Below are 18,487 nucleotides of genomic sequence, written 5' to 3'. Positions count from 1 at the left end.
GTTCAGACTTGTGAGCCACCCCTCCCTCCCCCCGCCGGGGGGTTTCTGGAGAACCGCATGGCAGGGAGTCGGGTGGCTGGAGAGATGGCTTCTCATAAACTCTGCACAAGGACCCTGGCGACAGGGGCCGGCTAGACTTGGGGGCAGGGGGAGGCGCCCCCAGGTGACAGGGGGTGGGGGTCTTTCTTGCCTGCACTTCGAGCTGAAGCAGTTTCCACTGGGGTGTCTGGTGAGTGGCAAGATGCACCCGTATCTAGTTATTTGTTAGTCTTGCCTCGAATTGTCACACGCTTTATAAAAATATAAATAACAAAAATGTGAGTTGGGCTCCATCTCAAGAGGTGTTTCCTGTGATCCTCTGAGAACAGAGCGGATCAGGGAGGTGTCCCCACGCCTAGCTGGCACAGCTGACCACGGGTCAGACCATTGGAGGGGAGGGGGAGGAGGAGGAGGAAGAGGAAGGGGAGGGGGATGGGGAAGGAGTGGGGGGGAAGAGGAAGGGAGGGAGGAGGAGCTCTGGCCGGGGCTCGGCGCACGGCAGAAATGAACGCATTCCGGTGTGTCTATGGCACAGAGAACACAACAGGGTGTATTCGGTGGAGAAATGAGACTAAAATTAGCGGGCGGGTGAGAAACTGTACACGCATCTTGTTAAAAAGAAAAGAGGGCAAAGGTGCCCCTAGAGCCGCGTCTGGGCCTCCGGGATGTAGATCTCTATGCTGTCTGCGCGCTCCGAGGCCGAATTCTGGCGGAAGGAGGCGGCCCTCTTGGCAGCCATGAGCCGCCTCCGGGCTTCTTGACGCTGTCTGTCCGGCAGGTCCAGGGACTTTTCTCTCGTGACAGGAAATTTCCCTCTGGGGGGCTTCTTTGGTATTGGAGGGGGGACCTTTCTTTCTTCCTGAAAAGGATCACAGGTCAAAATTGGGGACATCAGAGGGGAACGGCGCCAGTCCACGGGCCTGGTCTCTGCGCAGGGTGACTGAAAACTGCCCGGGACACCACCCCAGTGCTTGACCGGCCCGGCCCCACGCCCCCAACAGTGGCCTTGCCGCCTGCCTGCTGGACACCGTGACTTCCCCCACACCCTCCAGGGCAGGGAGAGGGGCTAGGTGACAGCCTTACACGTAAGGAACCAAGTCCCGCACGGTAACATGGAATGTGTCCTTGGTCTCAGGCTTATTTTCGTGCTGTTGCTAGATTTTTGCCACCTCTGAGCATTGGCAAATATTCACAATTTCAGTTCTTGAGTATCCCAGGTATTTTGGAAGGTGTCACTTGATATCCCTGTCATATGCTACAGACTTTTCAGACTCCGGATTCTAAGGACCTTCATGGAAACCATCTTACATGGGGGAGCTGTTAGCCAAATTTGCTGTTATGGGCCTAAAACCCCTTGACATTGACTAGATAGATGATAGATTAGATAGATAGATAAACAGATAGATAGATACATACATACATACATACATACATAGATATGCTGGCTGGATGGATAGATAGATATGGTGGATGGATAGATGGGTGGATGGATGGATAGATAGACGGATAGGCAGATAGATATGCTGGATGGATGGATGGACAGACTAACAGATTTGGTGGATGGATGCATAGATAGATGATAGATAATAGATTAGACAGATAATAGATACATAGATATGGATGGATGGATAGATAAACAGATATGATGGATGGACAGATAAATAGATCTGATGGATGGACAGACATATGGATGGATGGACGGACAGATTTGGTGGATGGATGGATAGGTAGATGATAATAGATTAGATAGATGATAGATAATACATACATAGATATGGATGGACAGTAGATGGGTAATAGATATGATGGATGGATGGGTGGACAGACTGACAGATTTGGTGGATGGATGGATAGGTAGATGATAGATAATACATAGATATGATGGATGGACAGTAGATAGATAATAGATATGATGGATGGATGGACGGACAGACAGATTTTTCACCTGCTTGGTAAAAACATGCAAGTAATTACTTCTGACCTTTAGCTCATATTCTTAAATAAGTCACAAAAGTAGGTGTAGGCCTTTTCCAGAAGGCTAAATCACACAGTTCTGCAGCAGATATAATATATAATGTTATATTGCGTCTTTACTGTTTTGGTGAAAGGTCTGTGTCCCCAGCCCTGCCGTGTTATTTAACGTGCATCCTAACTAACAAAGCTGGACCCAACATGGACTGCCCTTCCCAGCGGGTGATGACAGGGCCCTGCATAGCCGACTACCTCCTTCCCAGGGAAGGATGCCTGGCAGAAGGCGCTGGAACCTTTCCTTTCCTGGGCAGGGATCCAGTCGTTGGGGGAAAACCGCACACCTGTGTCTCCCTTCAGCCTCTGCAAACATGCAAATGGGCCAGACGTGCTAGGACATTGTGGGGAAGGCACAGCTTGGGCAGACACGTGTGGCAGAACCCCACCCACTGGTTTTGGCAGGAAGGTTGTTTTGGTGTCTGACACTTTATTCCCATGGCTTATTTTTAAATGACTTGGCCAGAAGCAACGACTTCTTACTCTTTGGCAGGCATCCACAACAGTAGGGTAATGGGTTTGCTAAAGATTTCATTCAGCTCTTTCAAAAGTTAGTTCCTAAGTTAAGCACATGACTGTATCTACCTCCCTATTCTTTTCTCTTTAATTGGTAGCCCCTGAAGTGTGGGGCTGTAAGAAATACACAGGGGCAATTCTTGTGGGAGTCTCCTGTTTAAAGGGACTCCTGGCCTCCAGGTGTCCTGTGGTAGGAGAGGGTTGACCAGGTGGCCTTGACGATCGACAGGGTAGAGTGGCTCCTAAGCACACGGCCTGGGGCCTCAGTGGTGTGAAAGAGCAGTTCATGTCTGCAGTGGGGTGTATACCCTCGGCAAGTGGATGGATAGATGGATGGATAGATAGTGTATACCCTCAGCAAAAGGCTGTCTTAATTTTGAGGACCATTCTCTCTGCATACCTTAGGTAGAAGGGGTTGTATTAGTTGTCAGTTACTGAAGAATGAAAAATAGGGATCATCGCAGGTCTCTGGGATGGTTAAATGGGTTCTATTTTTAGTATTTTATTAGAATGGCATTTTCATTGGCGATCTTAGGATCTCTTTCACTACAAAACCAGACCATAGATAGAACCTGCTAATGTACCATTTATGGCTTACAGACAGCCTACACCTTCCCTCTCCCCTCTGCCCCGTTGTCTAGTAAAGAGGGGGTGTGACAGTCATCTGCAGTGGCGTCTATGACATCGAGCCCAGAACTCCACCGACACAGTCAGTGGCACCTTTGGAGGAAGATTGAGGATGGCAGTGATGGCTTTTGTTCTAAATATCTATGTAGACATCCTCCGCTATATAGTAACACCACTGCCCTAAAGTGTGTTGGATTAATTTCATCATTTTATTTGAATCGATAATGTCTACCTAGAAATTCAGATTATGATTACTTAGAGCGTCTTTCAAATGTGTTAGGAAATCAATGTATTTGTTGCTGATTCGGACCTACCTGTTAGCCCTACTATGGATGGTATCTGAAGGGGAGAAAGATCACAGGCTCAAATTTAATGGAACCTTTCAGCCTGTTTAAGGGCGAAGGCTGAGAGATCTACAGGAAGTCTAAGTAGAGCCCACAGTGTCTTCATCTTCCACTGGAGATAAACCACCAGAAAGTTAATCTGAATCGGTAGTTACTGTAACCAGACCTCACGCCTTCCTTGTGGAGAATCATTTCTGTATAATCCAGACACAGGTTTGATGAAGGCACAGGGTAGGTCCCTGTAAGGAATGAGACTCTCGTCTCCATGTGAATTTCCGTTCGAGTCCCAGAGATACGGCAGAAGGACCTGTTACCTGTACCCCCCGCCGGCGGCGTTCGTCCCACGTCAGCTTATCGCGGGCTCCGCGTGCAAGCATCTGCACACCTGATCGTGCGTTGCCGACTGGAGACCATGAGGCACGACACAAAGGAGCACCTGCCGCGTTAGGGTTAGGCCCCGGGGGCCTGCAGGGAGCAGCACGTGGGGGGCGCGCGGCCCGGGCAGGGTTACCTTTCTCTCCGGAGACTCTATTATCTTCCAGTCTTTGAGCTTCAGCTGGTGCAGCTCGTCGAACTTCATGCTGACGTCCTCGACGGAGAGCTGCAGCATGTCCCAGTAGCCCGCCAGGTCCTGGGACGTGGGTCTCGGCATGGCGCTGGGGTCCTGAGAACACACGGGCAGAACTCAGAGCCATGAACACCCCCAGCTGGCCCAGGGCTCGGGGGGTGGGGGCCCCGCTCCTTCCTGCAGATGCTTTTCAAGGAACCAGATTGGGGGAAAGCCTGAAAAATTCATGCTCTGACAAAACATTCCAGAAAGCCCACGAAGGGCCGCCGACAGTTAACGCAAGCATTTGCCGACGGTTAGAGAATGTGCAAAGGCTGCATGATGAGTGACTCCAACTCTGTGACAGTCTGGAAAAGACACTGTGGGGACAGTAAAAAGATCAGTGGTTGCCAGAGGTCCAGGCGGGGGGATGGATAGACAGAGCATAGGACTCTTAGGGCAGTGAAACCACCCTGCAGAATGCCATGATAGTGGCTGCATGTCACTATACGTGCGCCCAAACCCAGACCACGCACGACAGCAGAAGTGCCCTGATGTGGACCCTGGATGCTGGCTGATGACGTGTGTCGACGCGGGGTCACGGATCGTGTGAAATGTACCTGCTGTTGGGATGTTGATGGTGCGTGTGGTGCCACAGGGTGGGTGGGAACGCTGTACCTTCCCCTCAATTTTGCCACAAGCCTAAAACTCCGAAAACCTATAGTCTGTTAAAGAAATACACTTGGTGCATTCACTCACTGTTTTGTTTTGAAGAGGTTTTCTTAGACCTTGAAAACGGTGGCAAATATTACAGTTTTCAAATGCTTGGCCATTGCTAAAAGCAATAGGGCTGCTCTGGTTTCCGTCTCCCTGTGGGCTGTTCTGCAGCCGGGTGCCTGGGACAGGGACAGGGAGGTGGCCATGAGGTTGGGCTTGGAGCCAGGTCTGTTTCTGTTCATTCCAATGCCGTGTATTTTTATTTATTTTTATTTATTTATTTTTTTTATGTTTGTTTATTTCTGAGAGAGAGAGTGAGCAGGGGAGGGGCAGAGAGAGAGGGAGACACAGAATCGGAAACAGGCTCCAGGCTCTGAGCTGTCAGCGCAGAGCCCGACCTGGGGATCCAACCCACGAACTGTGAGATCACGACCTGAGCCCAAGTCCGACGCTCCACCGACAGAGCCCCCCAGGGCCCCCCCCCCCCCCCCCCGCCGTGCATTTACTTTGCTCCCATGTAGAGGGAGGACGACTTTTATGAAGTCAATTTTACGAAGGTACAGAAAGCTCACTGACTGGTCCCTGAGCTTAGAAGAGCAGACAATGCCACGGAGCCACAAACTGGCACTCCGTGAGCTGTGTGTGGCCCAGAGACCTGCTCTGCTCCACACACACGGTGCCCCGCACGCACACGGTTTCAGTGTGTTGCCTACGGTTAAAATCAGGTGACTTCCCAAGGTCCGAGGGCACCTGCCCAGCCCCTTCCCGCACCGCCTGTGGCTGGCGAGGGACCGCAGCCCTGGGTCAGACTCTACCTGCCTGGGTCTGCATCCCTGGGGGTGAGCGAAAGGGCTTTTCTACGTGTGGTTCCTTTGATGCAGTGTGAGGCCATCTCAGATTAAACAGAGACATTTCTGTGAATTCGCTTAAAATGTGCAGCTTTCAGCCCACTCCGTTGCTCACGTTAAGCACAACGTGGACTTGTGTTTGGTTTGTTTCAACTCGCTTTAAACCGCGGCTTAGTCTGCCGGGGCTGCTAGATGAGCCCCAGGGACTGGGCATTTGCTGTTGGCAGCTCTGGAGGCTGGCCTCACGGCCACGTGCTGGTGGGGGCGCGTTCTGGGGGGCCGCTCCTCCAGCTGGGGGACTCTGGCTGTGTCCTCATGGGGAGGAAGCGGCTAGGGGCTCCCCTGGGTCTCTCTTACAGGGACCCTGACCCCATTTGCCAGGACTCGGCCAGAGGCACCACCTCCTAATGCCATCACGTTGGGGGGTGGGGGGCCGACGTGGTTTTCGGGGGGGGACACACACACATGCAGTGGTTTGACATCCACCTCAAAACGATCACTTTGGGGCCCAATCCCACCTGCCGCGTGCGACCAGCCGGTGGCCTGTGCTGAGCGAAGGCCAGAGGGAAGAGAGTCGCTGCCCCCAGAGGATCCGTGTCCTCTATTCTGTTTCGGGGAGTGGCTCCATCTGGTCCACTAGGCCGTCGGATCCCGGGATATGTTTATGAAATTGTTTCTAAACGTCAGCGGTGAGCGCCGCCCCTCCCCCAGCAAAGTGACACAGTGACATCCCTGGTGAATCACTGCCACTGAGAGTTCGCGAGACTTGCTGGCCCGGCCATCGGAGGTCCCCGTGACATGGGCGCTGCTCGTCCCAGGCTCTGGGGCAGTGTCCTGGGAGGGCTCCAAGGGCTGGGGAGCCCTGGGGGGGCACGGGGGTGGTGGGACTGGCTCCGAGTAGGTGTGAGTGGCACTCAGACCTGGCGATGCAGTGCGGTGGGCCCAGGTGGCCCGTGTGCACCCTCAGGTTCACGGGCAGAGCCTCCCATCGCTCTTTGCATCCTTGTTACCCCGTGAGGACCCACAGGTCCTTGCCTTGAGTTCGGTCCACCCGAAACATCTGGATAGGACCCAGCAGGTTCTCTAGGGTCTTCCCTTTGACTTTGAACTGGTTGGGCTGCACCTGAACCGCCAGCAGCTGCCAAAGCTTCTCTGAGCTGCCAGCACACATACCTGCTTCATCCCAGCACCTCCCTCTGGTCTCAGACACCCCGGCCCCGACTCGCTCCAGCACCTCCCTCTGGTCTCAGACACCCTGCCCCCCCACTTCTCTCTAGCACCTCCCTCTGGTCTCAGACATCCCCCCACTCTTCACTCCAGCACCTCCCTCCAGTCTCAGACACCCCCCCCCCCTCTTCAGTCCAGCACCTCCCTCGTGTCTCAGACACCCCCCCCTCTTCACTCCAGCACTTCCCTCCAGTCTCAGACACCCCCCCCCCAATTCTCTCCAGCACCTCCCTCTGGTCTCAGACACCCCACCCCTTCCTCCAGTACCTCCCTCGGGTCTCAGACAACGCCCCTCTTCATTCCAGCACCTCCCTCTGGTCTCAACACTCCTCACCACTCTTTACTCCAGCACCTCCCTCCAGTCTCAGACACCCCCCAATTCTCTCCAGCACCTCCCTCTGGTCTCAGACACTCCCCCCATCACTTCCCTCCAGCACCTCCCTCCAGTTTCAGACACTCCCTCCACCACTTCGCTCCAGCACCTCCCTCTGGTCTCAGACACCCCCACACCCCACTGCATTCCAGCACCTCCCTCCGGTCTCAGACACCCTGCCCCCCCACTTCTCTCTAGCACCTCCCTCTGGTCTCAGACATCTCCCCACTCTTCACTCCAGCACCTCCCTCCAGTCTCAGACACCCCCCCTCTTCAGTCCAGCACCTCTCTCTGGTCTCAGACACCCCCACACCCCACTGCATTCCAGCACCTCCCTCTGGTCTCAGACACCCCACCCCTTCCTCCAGCACCTCCCTCCGGTCTCAGACAACCCCCCTCTTCATTCCAGCACCTGCCTCTGGTCTCAGCACTCCTCCCCACTTCACTCCATCACCTCCCTCCGGTCTCAGACATTCCCCGCCAACTTCACTCTAGCACCTCCCTCTGGTCTCAGACACCCCGTTCCCCCCCCCCCCCACTTTGCCTCAACACCTTCCTCTGGCTGGTCTCAGACTCCCCCGCCCCCCGTTCCCCCCCCCCCCCCCCGCTGAAACAAAGCCTGCAGATGTTTGTTGTGCTTTTGTCCAGTTCTAGATAGATGCCAAAGAAAAGAAAGCAGAAACACCACATATTTCGAAAGGATTATTCTCTTACAGTTGGGATAAAGTGCAATCTGACACGTGTAAGAAGCATCAAAAATATTAGGATGGGTCGTTTAAAAATCCAACGTCAGCTGCTTCTGGGAGCGAGGACACGGGCATTGTATAAGCTTGAACAAAATCTGTACGTTTTTACTGCATGTGGCGGGTGCTTTAGATAAGGGGTTCCTAAAGATCATGACCACCGGTGCTTAACCCGACTCAGTGTGACAGAGGGTAGGGAGCCCTGCAGCGGCCTACATCCACTCCTTCAGGGACAGTAGTCAAAGAGATATGACACAGGAGGCAGGAGCACGCTTGCTCAACATGGTAACTGAGCGTCTCACGGCTCTATGTTCCTTCCAAGCAGCCCTAAACCATTCTGTTCCCCCATTTTTTTAAATTAAAAAATGTTTATTTTTGAGAGAGAGAGCACGAGCTGGGGAGGGGCAGAGAGAGAGAGAATGACGCAGGTGCCCCCTTCTGCCAGCACAGAGCCCGACTCAGGACTCAAACTCACAAACCTGGAGAGATCATGACCCGAGCCTAAATCAAGAGTTGGACGCTCAACCAACTGAGCCCCCAGGCGCCCCTGTGTCCCCCTTTTTAAGTGATGGTTATAATTTCATGTCACAGGTGACATGGTGGTCACTTTACACATTTCGTGCTGAACTTCAATGGGGTTAACTGGAAAATATTAGAGAAAACGTACTTTTTAACGACCCTACTTAAAAGGGATGATTTGGCAGCTCTAGTGCTATGCTTCCTCTGATGTGTAAGAACATTCTGTAAATTCACGTCTTGTTGCAATTAAAAAACAAAACAAAGTCAAATCACCAAGCACCATGGTTACCACGGGCCTAGGACAGACTTGCATTTTTTTAAGGTTTACTTATTTATTGTGTGTGTGTGTATGAGAGAGAGAGGGGGAGAGAGGCGGGGGGGGGGGGGGAGAGAGAGAGAGAGAGAGAGAGAGAGAAAGAGAGAGAGACTGACTGTAAGGGGGAAGGACAGATTGAGAATTGCAAGCAGGCTCCACACCGTTAGGGCAGAGCCCGACAGGGGACTCGAACTCATGAACCGTGAGATCACGACCTGAGCCGAAATCAAGAGTCAGACACTTAACTGCCTGAGCCACCCAGGTGCCCCCAGACCTACTGTATTTTAAGGAACTGTTTGCTCTGAAAATGAATGCATGCATTTATAAAAGAGCCTATACAGTAATGTGAATACTCTTTAGTTATTTCTAGAAGTGATATTAAGCAGATGCTTCGTTCAGTCACAAAGGAAAGTGTGTGTGTGTCTGTTTACACAGAGATGCGGCAAATATGCACACCTAAGTATTTACAAACGTATGCACAGGCTTTCTTTCTCTTTGATTCCCAGGAAGATCAGAGCCAAGTTTTAATGCCAACTGTGTTACCCGGTGCATTCATTTCGCTGCTACGGAACATGCAGCCCAATTACCCTACACTCCCTGCTGAATCTCTTTAACTGCAGCCGTTTCTGCCTGAGTCAAGCCGCCTCCCACCACGGCCTGCATCGGTGACACCTGGGTGACACCTGCCGTCACACCTGCTCGCCTCCCACCTGCCTCGTAAGCCTGGAGGGGGATGGCCCGGAGCTGCGCCAGTGTCCTACAGGTCGGGGGCTATCTTTCCGCAACCCCCTCCCTGGCCCCCGCGCTGTGGCCCCCTCTCTGGGCTGCACCACAGTGACTCCCATTCACTCACTGGGCTGCAAACTCACAGAACGTGAGACGGCCACTGAGCATGCCCTGAGGAACCGGGTTACCTGGGGGTCTGCTCACCATGTTCTGTTGGCACAGCCAATAGAACTGCTGGAATTTCTGGGACATCAGAAGCTGTGCACTCCCCACGGCACTCCGGATCTTCCCGAGAACTGTGAACCAGAAGAAAACCAGCTTGAGACCCGGTCAGTTGAAAAACAGAAGGAGAAGCATTACACAAAGGGAGTAAACTCCAAAAGGTGGGGGCCGCTCCTCCTTTTCCGGAAGATTAAAACCTTGAATTTATTGTGCAGAATATGTCCACTGATGGAAGTTCTTTTCCAATCTGTTCCGTTTCTTTTTTTTCCTTTTTATTTTTATTTATTTATTTATTTATTTATTTATTTTCAACATTTTTTATTTATTTTTGGGACAGAGAGAGACAGAGCATGAACGGGGGAGGGGCAGAGAGAGAGGGAGACACAGAATCGGAAACAGGCTCCAGGCTCCGAGCCATCAGCCCAGAGCCCGACGCGGGGCTCGAACTCACGGACCGCGAGATCATGACCTGGCTGAAGTCGGACGCTTAACCGACTGCGCCACCCAGGCGCCCCGTCTTTTTTTTTCCTTTTTAAAAAATGCTTATTTATTGGGGCACCTGGGTGGCTCAGTTGGTTAAGCACCTGACTCTTGCTTTCGGCTCAGGTCATGGTCTCACAGTTCATGAATTTGAGCCCCGTGTCAGGCTCTGTGCTGGTGTGGAGCCTGCCTAGGATTCTCTCTCCCTCTCTCTCTCTCTCTGTCCCTCCCCTGCTTGCTCTCTCACTTTGCACAATAAATAAATAGAGTGAGAGAGCAAGCAGGGGAGGGACAGATGGAGAGAGAGAATCCCAAGCAGGCTCTGTGCTGTCAGCACAGAGCCTGACACGGGGCTCGATCCCACAACCCTGGGATCATGACCTGGGGTGAAATCAAGAGTCTGATGCTCACCCGACTGAGCCACCCAGGTGCCCTGGCCTGTTCCTTTTCTGATTTTTGAGGGAAACTCAAGGAATACTACATAGTATCAACGATTAGGAGATGACTCTTCAGTGTTAGGAAGAACTAACTTTGGAAAGGCGGTCTATACTGCAGGAGGTTTTCCTGTTTGTGGCATCAGGACACTTTTATCATGATGCTCACATGAGCTAGAAGATGACGCAGAAGGATGAATACAAAGACGTTAAGTACTTATTTTTTACGGATGCCTGAAGATGAAGGTGTTAATTCCCAATTTCTAGAAAATCACAGTGATATCAGTTATCGCATTCAAGTCCTGCGAACAGTGTTTCAGGACTGCTGGTGGCCCTGGGGCGGTGCTCTGAGAGCATCTCCCACAGGAACGCAGGGGACGTGACGGTCTCCCTGCCTCGTGCTCGGTCCACGGCTCCCACCACCGGCCGCCACCTGTCACCACAACAGGCTCACATCACGGACGTCCGTGGTGATGATGTCCCTCCCACTCCTGCGCTCCCACCATGATGTGGCCTGAAGTTGACAAATGGTTTATAAGTTGTGGGACTTGAATTAATCAAATGGCACTTTGTAAAAAGGTAAGTGATAATGGTTTTGTCAACGGAAAGGACTCCTATTAGCAAAGGGCAGGAGCGACCGCTTGGGACGGACAGTCGGCAAACAAAAGACTTGGTGTGTGAAACGTGGGGGCCCTGCCGCAGTCCTGTAACCTCCAGGCGCCTCGCCGGCCCGCCCCCCGCTCTCACACCCGGTCCATGTAGGTGGCAGCACCATCAAGATTTTGGAGATAATAGCTGTGCTAGATCCCGACTCGCAGGCCTCTCAACAGCACTTAGGAGCCTGCTGGAACACGTTTCCCGCTGCTGGGCCTGGGCCTGGGGACCTCTACGTTTCGTGTGCCTGGTAGACGAAAGAGAAGTTATTCCCTCGGTTTACACGGATCCACCCGTCTGGGCTGGAGTAGATTGTTCCCTCCCTCTGGCTTTTGTCGTCTCTCTGGCTCTCTCGCAGACTCCCAGGACAGGGGCAGCGAGGGGCCGACCAAGGCATCTCCTCGGGCTTTGAAGGGGAAGACAGTGGTGGGAGCTTATATTCGCTGACAGCAGGTGGCAGGTGGCTAGGGAAGGGGGTGTTTCGCCTTAGCCGGAGATTTGCCCATCGGGGAAGAGGAGGAAAGAACCCCCCCCCCCCACATGTGTTTATGCGGATTTATCTACATCAGGACGTTTCTGTGCTGGAGATTTGTCTAAAGAGGGGACCAGCGCTCCAGCCCACGGTGTTGTCCCGACTCAGCTCCTCAGGGGCACCCGGGGTCCCTGGGGCACGCTCCACCATCGGGGCCTCGCAAGTGTCCACAGAGGCGGAAACTGAGGTCCGCGTTCCCACACAGTTTCCCAAACGGTAGTGATTGTGACAGGCGCTTCCAAACCAGCGGCTGTGAGACTCACTCAGTGCGTGCTAGAGACAGGCATCAAAGATTCTGACACCCCGACAGCCAGGCCGCACAGGTGCCGTGTCCCCTTCCCTCGGGCTTGCTCTGGAGGAGACAGTCACAGACCAGAGTTGGGAAGGGCCTCAGTGCCCATGTGACGAAATGCCGTGAGGCTGTGGACACAGATGTCTCACAAGTAAACCCACGGACGTGCCCGGGACACGTTGCAGTGTGTGGGTCAGTCAGCTTCGGGGCAGTCGGCGAAGCACAGGGTCCATTTGCTGAAGCACGAGGACCTGGGGTCCTGCACAGCGTGTTCCGACAGTGACTTTCTCCGGGGTAACACGACGAGCCGAAACACTAATTAGATTTGTCTGACTTTCTCATCTGTGTACAAGGAACTCAGATTGCCAACTGCCGCTCCCCAGGGTTTTGTTGTTAACGATCTCACACATACAGAAGATCTAAAGAAAAGCATCCGCATCACTTAGAGTCAGCGAGTAACAGTTTGTCACGTGCCTATGTTTGCTTTTCTGAGCCATCTGACAAGCCATAGCCCGCCTGTCACCTGCCATCGCCCTGGGCAACCACACTCTCCTTATCCTTCCTAAAGAGTAATTCCCTCACACAACTAATTCTGCACTGTTTCCAGAATTTTTTTCTTAAGCAGGCTCCACGTCCAGCATGGAGCCCAACAGGGGGCCTGAACTCATGACCCCGAGATCAAGACCTGAGCTGAGATCAAGAGTCGGACGCCTAACTGGCTGAGCCACCCAGGTGCCCTTGCTTCTAGGATATTAAAGAGGAGTTTAACACATGTGACTTCCCATAGAAGCGAATACATTGGATAACACTTTGGCCTCCCTTCAGACTTAAAAGTATCGTCATGCGTCTTGCTACCTGGGCCCACCCGTCTTCTGCAAATCCATTTCCAAGAGGGGCTTGCCCCCTCCCACACCCACCTCCTTGACCTGATCTGCCGGGCAGCACGGGAGGAGGAAGCTGGCACCAGGGAGGGGAGGGTGCCCGGGTTCAGGACTGAGTGCTCTGGGGACGGGGTGGGGTGGGGGTGGGCAGATGTGGGACAAGGCAGGACACAGTGTCTCCCGGGAGGGGTGAGAGCATCCATTCACAGTTGGATCCCCCAAACTGAACACGTCTCTCTGGCTCTGGTCTCACCACCACCGAGTGGAGGAATGATCTTGAAATGTTGAAGTTCCACCTGTGAACCCCTATCACCTGCAGGACCGATGAGAACATTTAAAGAGACTTGTTTTGAGCGAGCTGTGGCTGCAGGAATAGAAAAAAGCAGTGGGTCCGTGTGGTTTCCTGCACTCACTGCTCCCTCAGCGGCTAATTACAAGTCAATCCGTTTCACACAATTTCAAGTTTTAATTCCCAGCTTTCACGGTCTTCTTAAAACGTGATTCAACAGAAATATTAACATAAAGCACTTCACTGTAGAATCTTTAGCACATCGTGGAGAGATGGGGGTCATACCTTGGTGCTGGTTTAGTGTAGTGAAGAGATATTATAAAGGGCGTACGTGGATTCTTGCTCGGGAGAGTTGGCGGACGTCAAAGAGCAGCTCGCGACGTGATTGCTAATGTGCTCATGGCAGGAGCGCCGGGCGCTTCAGTGGGCCGATACTCTATCCAGTGCCTTTAATGCAAATAGCTTCCCATACGGCAATGAAATTGAAGTGAAAAATTCAATTTATTCTCTTCCTCTGTCCTTCCCTGATGTTGTCCTAGTTTGGACACTTTCTTTCAAGAGCTACCGATAAGGCCCTAATGCTCATCAGAATGCAAATTTACAAAGAACCTTGTATGACGATTGCCTCTGACGTGCATGGAAATGTGATGAACTCACTTGCTCCCGTTAAGTTACTTTTCATGTGTCTACTACAATTTCCAATTCTTGCAAATTTTGGTATGACATGCCAGCAGAACATTCACATGATCCTTTTCTTTCAAAATTTGAGGTGGGTTTTTGTAGAATTTGCAGGTAGTTTGAAATGATCATTTGAATATTTATTCATCCCTGATCTGTGGGATCTTCCGTGACTGAGGTTGTGGAGTGGGTGTCGGAAAATCACTGCCCCCACAGGTGTGTCCCCCTGTAAGGTCTCAGCGTTACTGTTTTCATATTTATTGAGCACACATTTCTGGTTATTTTTTTTTTTTGAAATCATACTTAGTATTTAAAAGTTATTTAAAGAACAGATTGATGAATGGAAAAGTATAATCTCCAGATTAACGGTAGATCACAGTCAACTATGAAATCTAGCATCATTCTCCGTGGATTTGAAAACAAGATTTTTTTCTTTTTTTTAAAATATAATTTATTGTCGTGATGCCTGGGTGGCTCTGTTGGTTCAGTGTCTGACTTCGGCTCAGGTCATGATCTCACAGTTGGTGGGTTCGAGCCCCAGGTCGGGCTCTGTGCTGACAGCTCGGAGCCCAGAGCCTGCTTCAGGTTCTGTCTTTCCCTCTCTCTCTGCCCCTCCCCTGCTTGCAGTCTGCCTCTCTCTCTTTCTCTCTCTCTCTCTCTCAAAAATAAGAATTAAAAAATATATATACCTTATTGTCAAGTTAGCTAACATGCAGTGTATACAGTGTGTTCTTGGCTTCAGAGGTACATTCCCATGATTCATTGCTTTGGAGCGCACGTTTCGTGTCCATCCAGTTTCACGTGGCTGTGTGGCACCTGGGATGTGTGGGACCTCCCTGTAGGCACCTGCCCTTGGCAGCAAGGACCTGGACACCAGTCAGAAGGCCGGGAGCAGCGGCTGTCCACCGAGCTGTATGGTGGGTAGGTCCCCAAGGTGCGCGTGGCATCTGCCCCCCTCAGGGCCATCTCCCTTATAGCTGATACTTGTCTGTTCTCTTCTCTGTGGCTGTGCGGTGTCCAGGCAAACTGCGGACTGCAGGGCCCATGTCCTCCTCAGCCCCGTGTCATGCTCTCGTAGGGTAGCTCTGAGCAATCTCTCTTCTTCCCTGTGCCCGCCACACAGTCTGTGAGCCAGGCGTTGTCCCATCCAGGGATCACGGCCGGAGTCCTGGGGGTTACCCCCCGTCTTCTGGGGTGGAAAGCAGGTCCTCGAGTGAGGAAATCGCTGAAGCCCCACCCGCAGCCCCGGGAGTCTGTGCCTCCACACATCTGACCCAGCGGTGTTTAGATTATCAGCTAATTGGGCAGAGTTGTTTTGGGCAAGAGAACCTGTCAACACCTGTCCGAAGACCCTACCGTTGAGTCCCTCGTGTGGCCCATGTCTCTGTGGACCTACTGAATGAAACTTGGTAGCTTTGGAACAATTGCTTTTATTCAAGAAAAACACCTTATTTGCTTTGTTTCACTTTATGCCATTTACCCGTTGGGCTTAATGTAACGGATACAAAAGTCCAAAAACGCTAGCACAGGAATGGTTTACATTCCCTCTGGAACGTATCTTTGAATGATTTAACAACAGGAAGCCTGCCTGAACATGACTTAACTAAACCAGTATTTATTTGGGCTCATGATACTTTTTATTAATCATAGAGGGCTGAACGGATCTAACTTCGCTCAATCGGTTCAGTGAGCTGTGATTATAAAATTACAGTTTTGGGAAGAAATTATTTCGTGTGATGGAAATTTCAATATTTGGAGCTCAGAGTTCTGGCTTAATGAACCACTTAACCTAATCTTTACTTTTTAAAGGGTGCCATCAGCAATAACCCTATACTTGTTCTTAAAATCAGGGCAAGAACCACAGGTTATCTTTCCTGTTTCAAATTATTAGGGAAATATCTAATCGTGATTAATAGGGTGCTAGTTTTAGGTGCAAAGTGTACAGAGGAGACACATAATAAATGTGTCCTCTTTGTCCACAAGAAGATCAAGGCGTCTGGGCAACTTCAGTAAAGAAATTAAGAAAACCACAAGAAGCAGATCCAGTGGATCTGTTCTCTGTTCTCTGCGTCCAAGTCCCGCAGCAGAGCAGTCATCTTAAGTCATTACAGAGTCCTGGGAAAACCGCACACAACCCACATTGGTAGACGGTATCTATAGAACGGGGAGCGCCCAGGGCACTCCCAGCCCCTAAGTGCCACCGAGGACCTGGAACTCTAGAGGATCCAGAACTAACTCCAGAGCATTCTAGATGCCATGGTCTTACGAGGTGCGAGGGGGAGCGGGACTGTCCCTGTTTATGAAGACTGCTCCTCTCTTCCCCCGCTCCATCCCCTCTTTCTTTGTCTCCCCTGCAGAGCACATAGGGCTGGGCGCTGCTGGGGGATAATAAACGTATCAGACATGATCACTGCAGCAGGGCGCCGAAGGCCTCCCATGACAGCAGACGGACAGAGCTTTGGGAAAACACAGGGACTGTCCTGTCCTCCAAGAAGAAACGCTCGTCCCAGGGTGTGGAGGTGACGGAGCAAAGGGGCTCCTTCCCGCAGGCAGGTGCACGGTCCGCGTCAAAGCAAAGGTCTTCTTACAGAGTCTTGGGACAGGGGCTCCTGTGCCACCGCCCTCCCTCTGCCCCCTCTGCTGCTCAGCCAAATCCAACTCCCCCTCGAGGCCCTGCACCATGCCACCTTCTCCACGAAGCATCTTGGAATCTCCCCCCTCGACAGCATCTTATACCTCTGAGTTTCTAACACACCTGCCTGCCTGTCTCCTACTACACGTGATGTTTCCCACTCGCGATAGTCTTGTCCTGGTCTCACTTCTCCATCCGAGGTAACTGCAGTCTGGGTCTACACTGTACCCTGGTCACTCTCCACTAGCCTACATTCTGTGCGGTGGTGCCTGGCTCACAGCACATATCCGGTAAATATCCGTAGGATGTTTACGTTAACGACACAGTCCAAGAAGGCCCCAGAGGTTCAAAGCAGGCTTTAAAAAAGGTGTTTAGGAAACGCAATTGAAGGGCAGCAGAAAGTCACCTTCTGCCATAGTTTGCTGGAGAATGTGCTCTCCAACCGAAATTTAAATATTGTGTATCCTGAGATGATGTAATCTTACAGTTGATTCGGGTCATTGCAGGCCATCAAACTGACTTTCGTATATGGTGCCCTTATGGCACTCTTCCCAGAATTTTCTGGAATGTCTCCTATGACAAGACAGTCATGACTTATTGCAATGCTGTTTCAGTGCTGAAGCCTTTAACTGTCGGATCTTTCGTGTTTAGTTTGAGAAAGAACTTGTGCCCTTTTTTCTTTGCTCTCTTAATCTCCAGTGGCTTATTAAGGATACCCCAGTCTGTATTTTATCAGCTCAGGAGTTCTCTCTGAGGATAAATGGGTGTCCCGGCCAAAATGGACCAGAATGAAGCAAATGGCCAAGGATGGGACTCAGCACTTTATAAGACACAGAAGAAGGTGATCCCCGAGAACACAGATGGGAAGGACGCAATGTAGGGAGGAAGTTTTCAGTAAAAGAATCTCGTGATTTAAGAAATTCAGACAGCACGGCCAGCCCTGAAACACCGCTCTTGACAGGAGATGCCCTGACTCTGACACCTCATTCCACCTCTTTACTCTGTGGGGCCTGGGGAAAGAGAGTGACCCCGAGCCTTGGTTTACTTTGATAATGGAGACGATGCTCTCTACCCACCACCCACGGTGAGCCCTTGACGAGGTACGTGAAGAACTTAGCGTAAGATTTGGCACAGGATACGTGCTCGTACGCCTTCGTATGTGCTGGCTTAGAGATTTCTTCCTTTAAAAAATACCCGTTTTAAAGCTGATTCTTGGAAAATAATGACTGGGTTAAAAGGACACATGAAATATGGGAAATTCGGATAAGAGAGCTCTTGTGCTGGACCACCTTACAAACATCAGTGGCTGGCGACCCTGGTTGCTCTGCACACAGAGGGAAGCCAGAACTTCTAGGATGTGTCCTGAGGGTGCAGATTCGGAAGATGACAGGATAAAATTGGCGGACACTCGGTGGAGCTAAGACTGACAACTGTTACCGCTGCGTCTTCCTCCTGTCTCCTCCTCCGCGGTGCTCTGCTGCGGAGCCACGGGACGGGACGGGAGACGTGCGTCCTGACTGACCACCCGGCAGGTCTGCGCGCCCCAGGCCCTGCAAGAACTCACGCCGAGCACACACACACAGTGGGGACGGCAGCCCGGCCCCGATTTCCCACCAACGCGCACAATTTAGTTTTCCTGTGTCTTTGGGAGAACGATTGTAAGTCCCCGTGATGAGAAAAACAATTTTGCCAAGCCGACGCACATACCGACGAGTGAGAACAACGTGCGGGAAGTAAGTGAGTATTCAGCACCACAATTGTGAGCAAGCCCTCCACTGAATGTGCCCCAAGCAGACAACAGATTGGGACAACCGCATGGGGATGGT

At 51.8% G+C, this 18,487-nt stretch overlaps 1 protein-coding gene across 8 annotated transcripts in view; it reads right to left on the bottom strand.

Annotated features, from left to right (window-relative positions):
• Positions 1-546: 546 nt before the first annotated feature.
• DLGAP2 (DLG associated protein 2) overlaps positions 547-18,487 on the bottom strand; it is a 781,526-nt gene continuing 763,585 nt past the window's right edge. For all 8 annotated transcript variants that reach the window (XM_086703047.1, XM_086703052.1, XM_086703050.1 and 5 more), the window contains 3 exons: positions 9,772-9,863; positions 4,063-4,215; positions 547-898 (listed from right to left, as the gene is read on the bottom strand). In XM_086703047.1, the coding sequence (XP_086559173.1) occupies positions 680-898; positions 4,063-4,215; positions 9,772-9,863 (464 nt within the window). In that variant the 3' untranslated portion in view covers positions 547-679. The remainder of the gene's footprint in view (positions 899-4,062; positions 4,216-9,771; positions 9,864-18,487) is intronic.

The sequence above is a fragment of the Puma concolor genome, chromosome B1 (genome assembly GCF_028749965.1).
Source record: "Puma concolor isolate L17-30 chromosome B1, mPumCon1.1.hap2, whole genome shotgun sequence".
NCBI lineage: Eukaryota > Metazoa > Chordata > Mammalia > Carnivora > Felidae > Puma > Puma concolor.
Note: the sequence above shows the minus strand (reverse complement) of the source record. Positions and strands in the feature narration are given on the sequence as shown.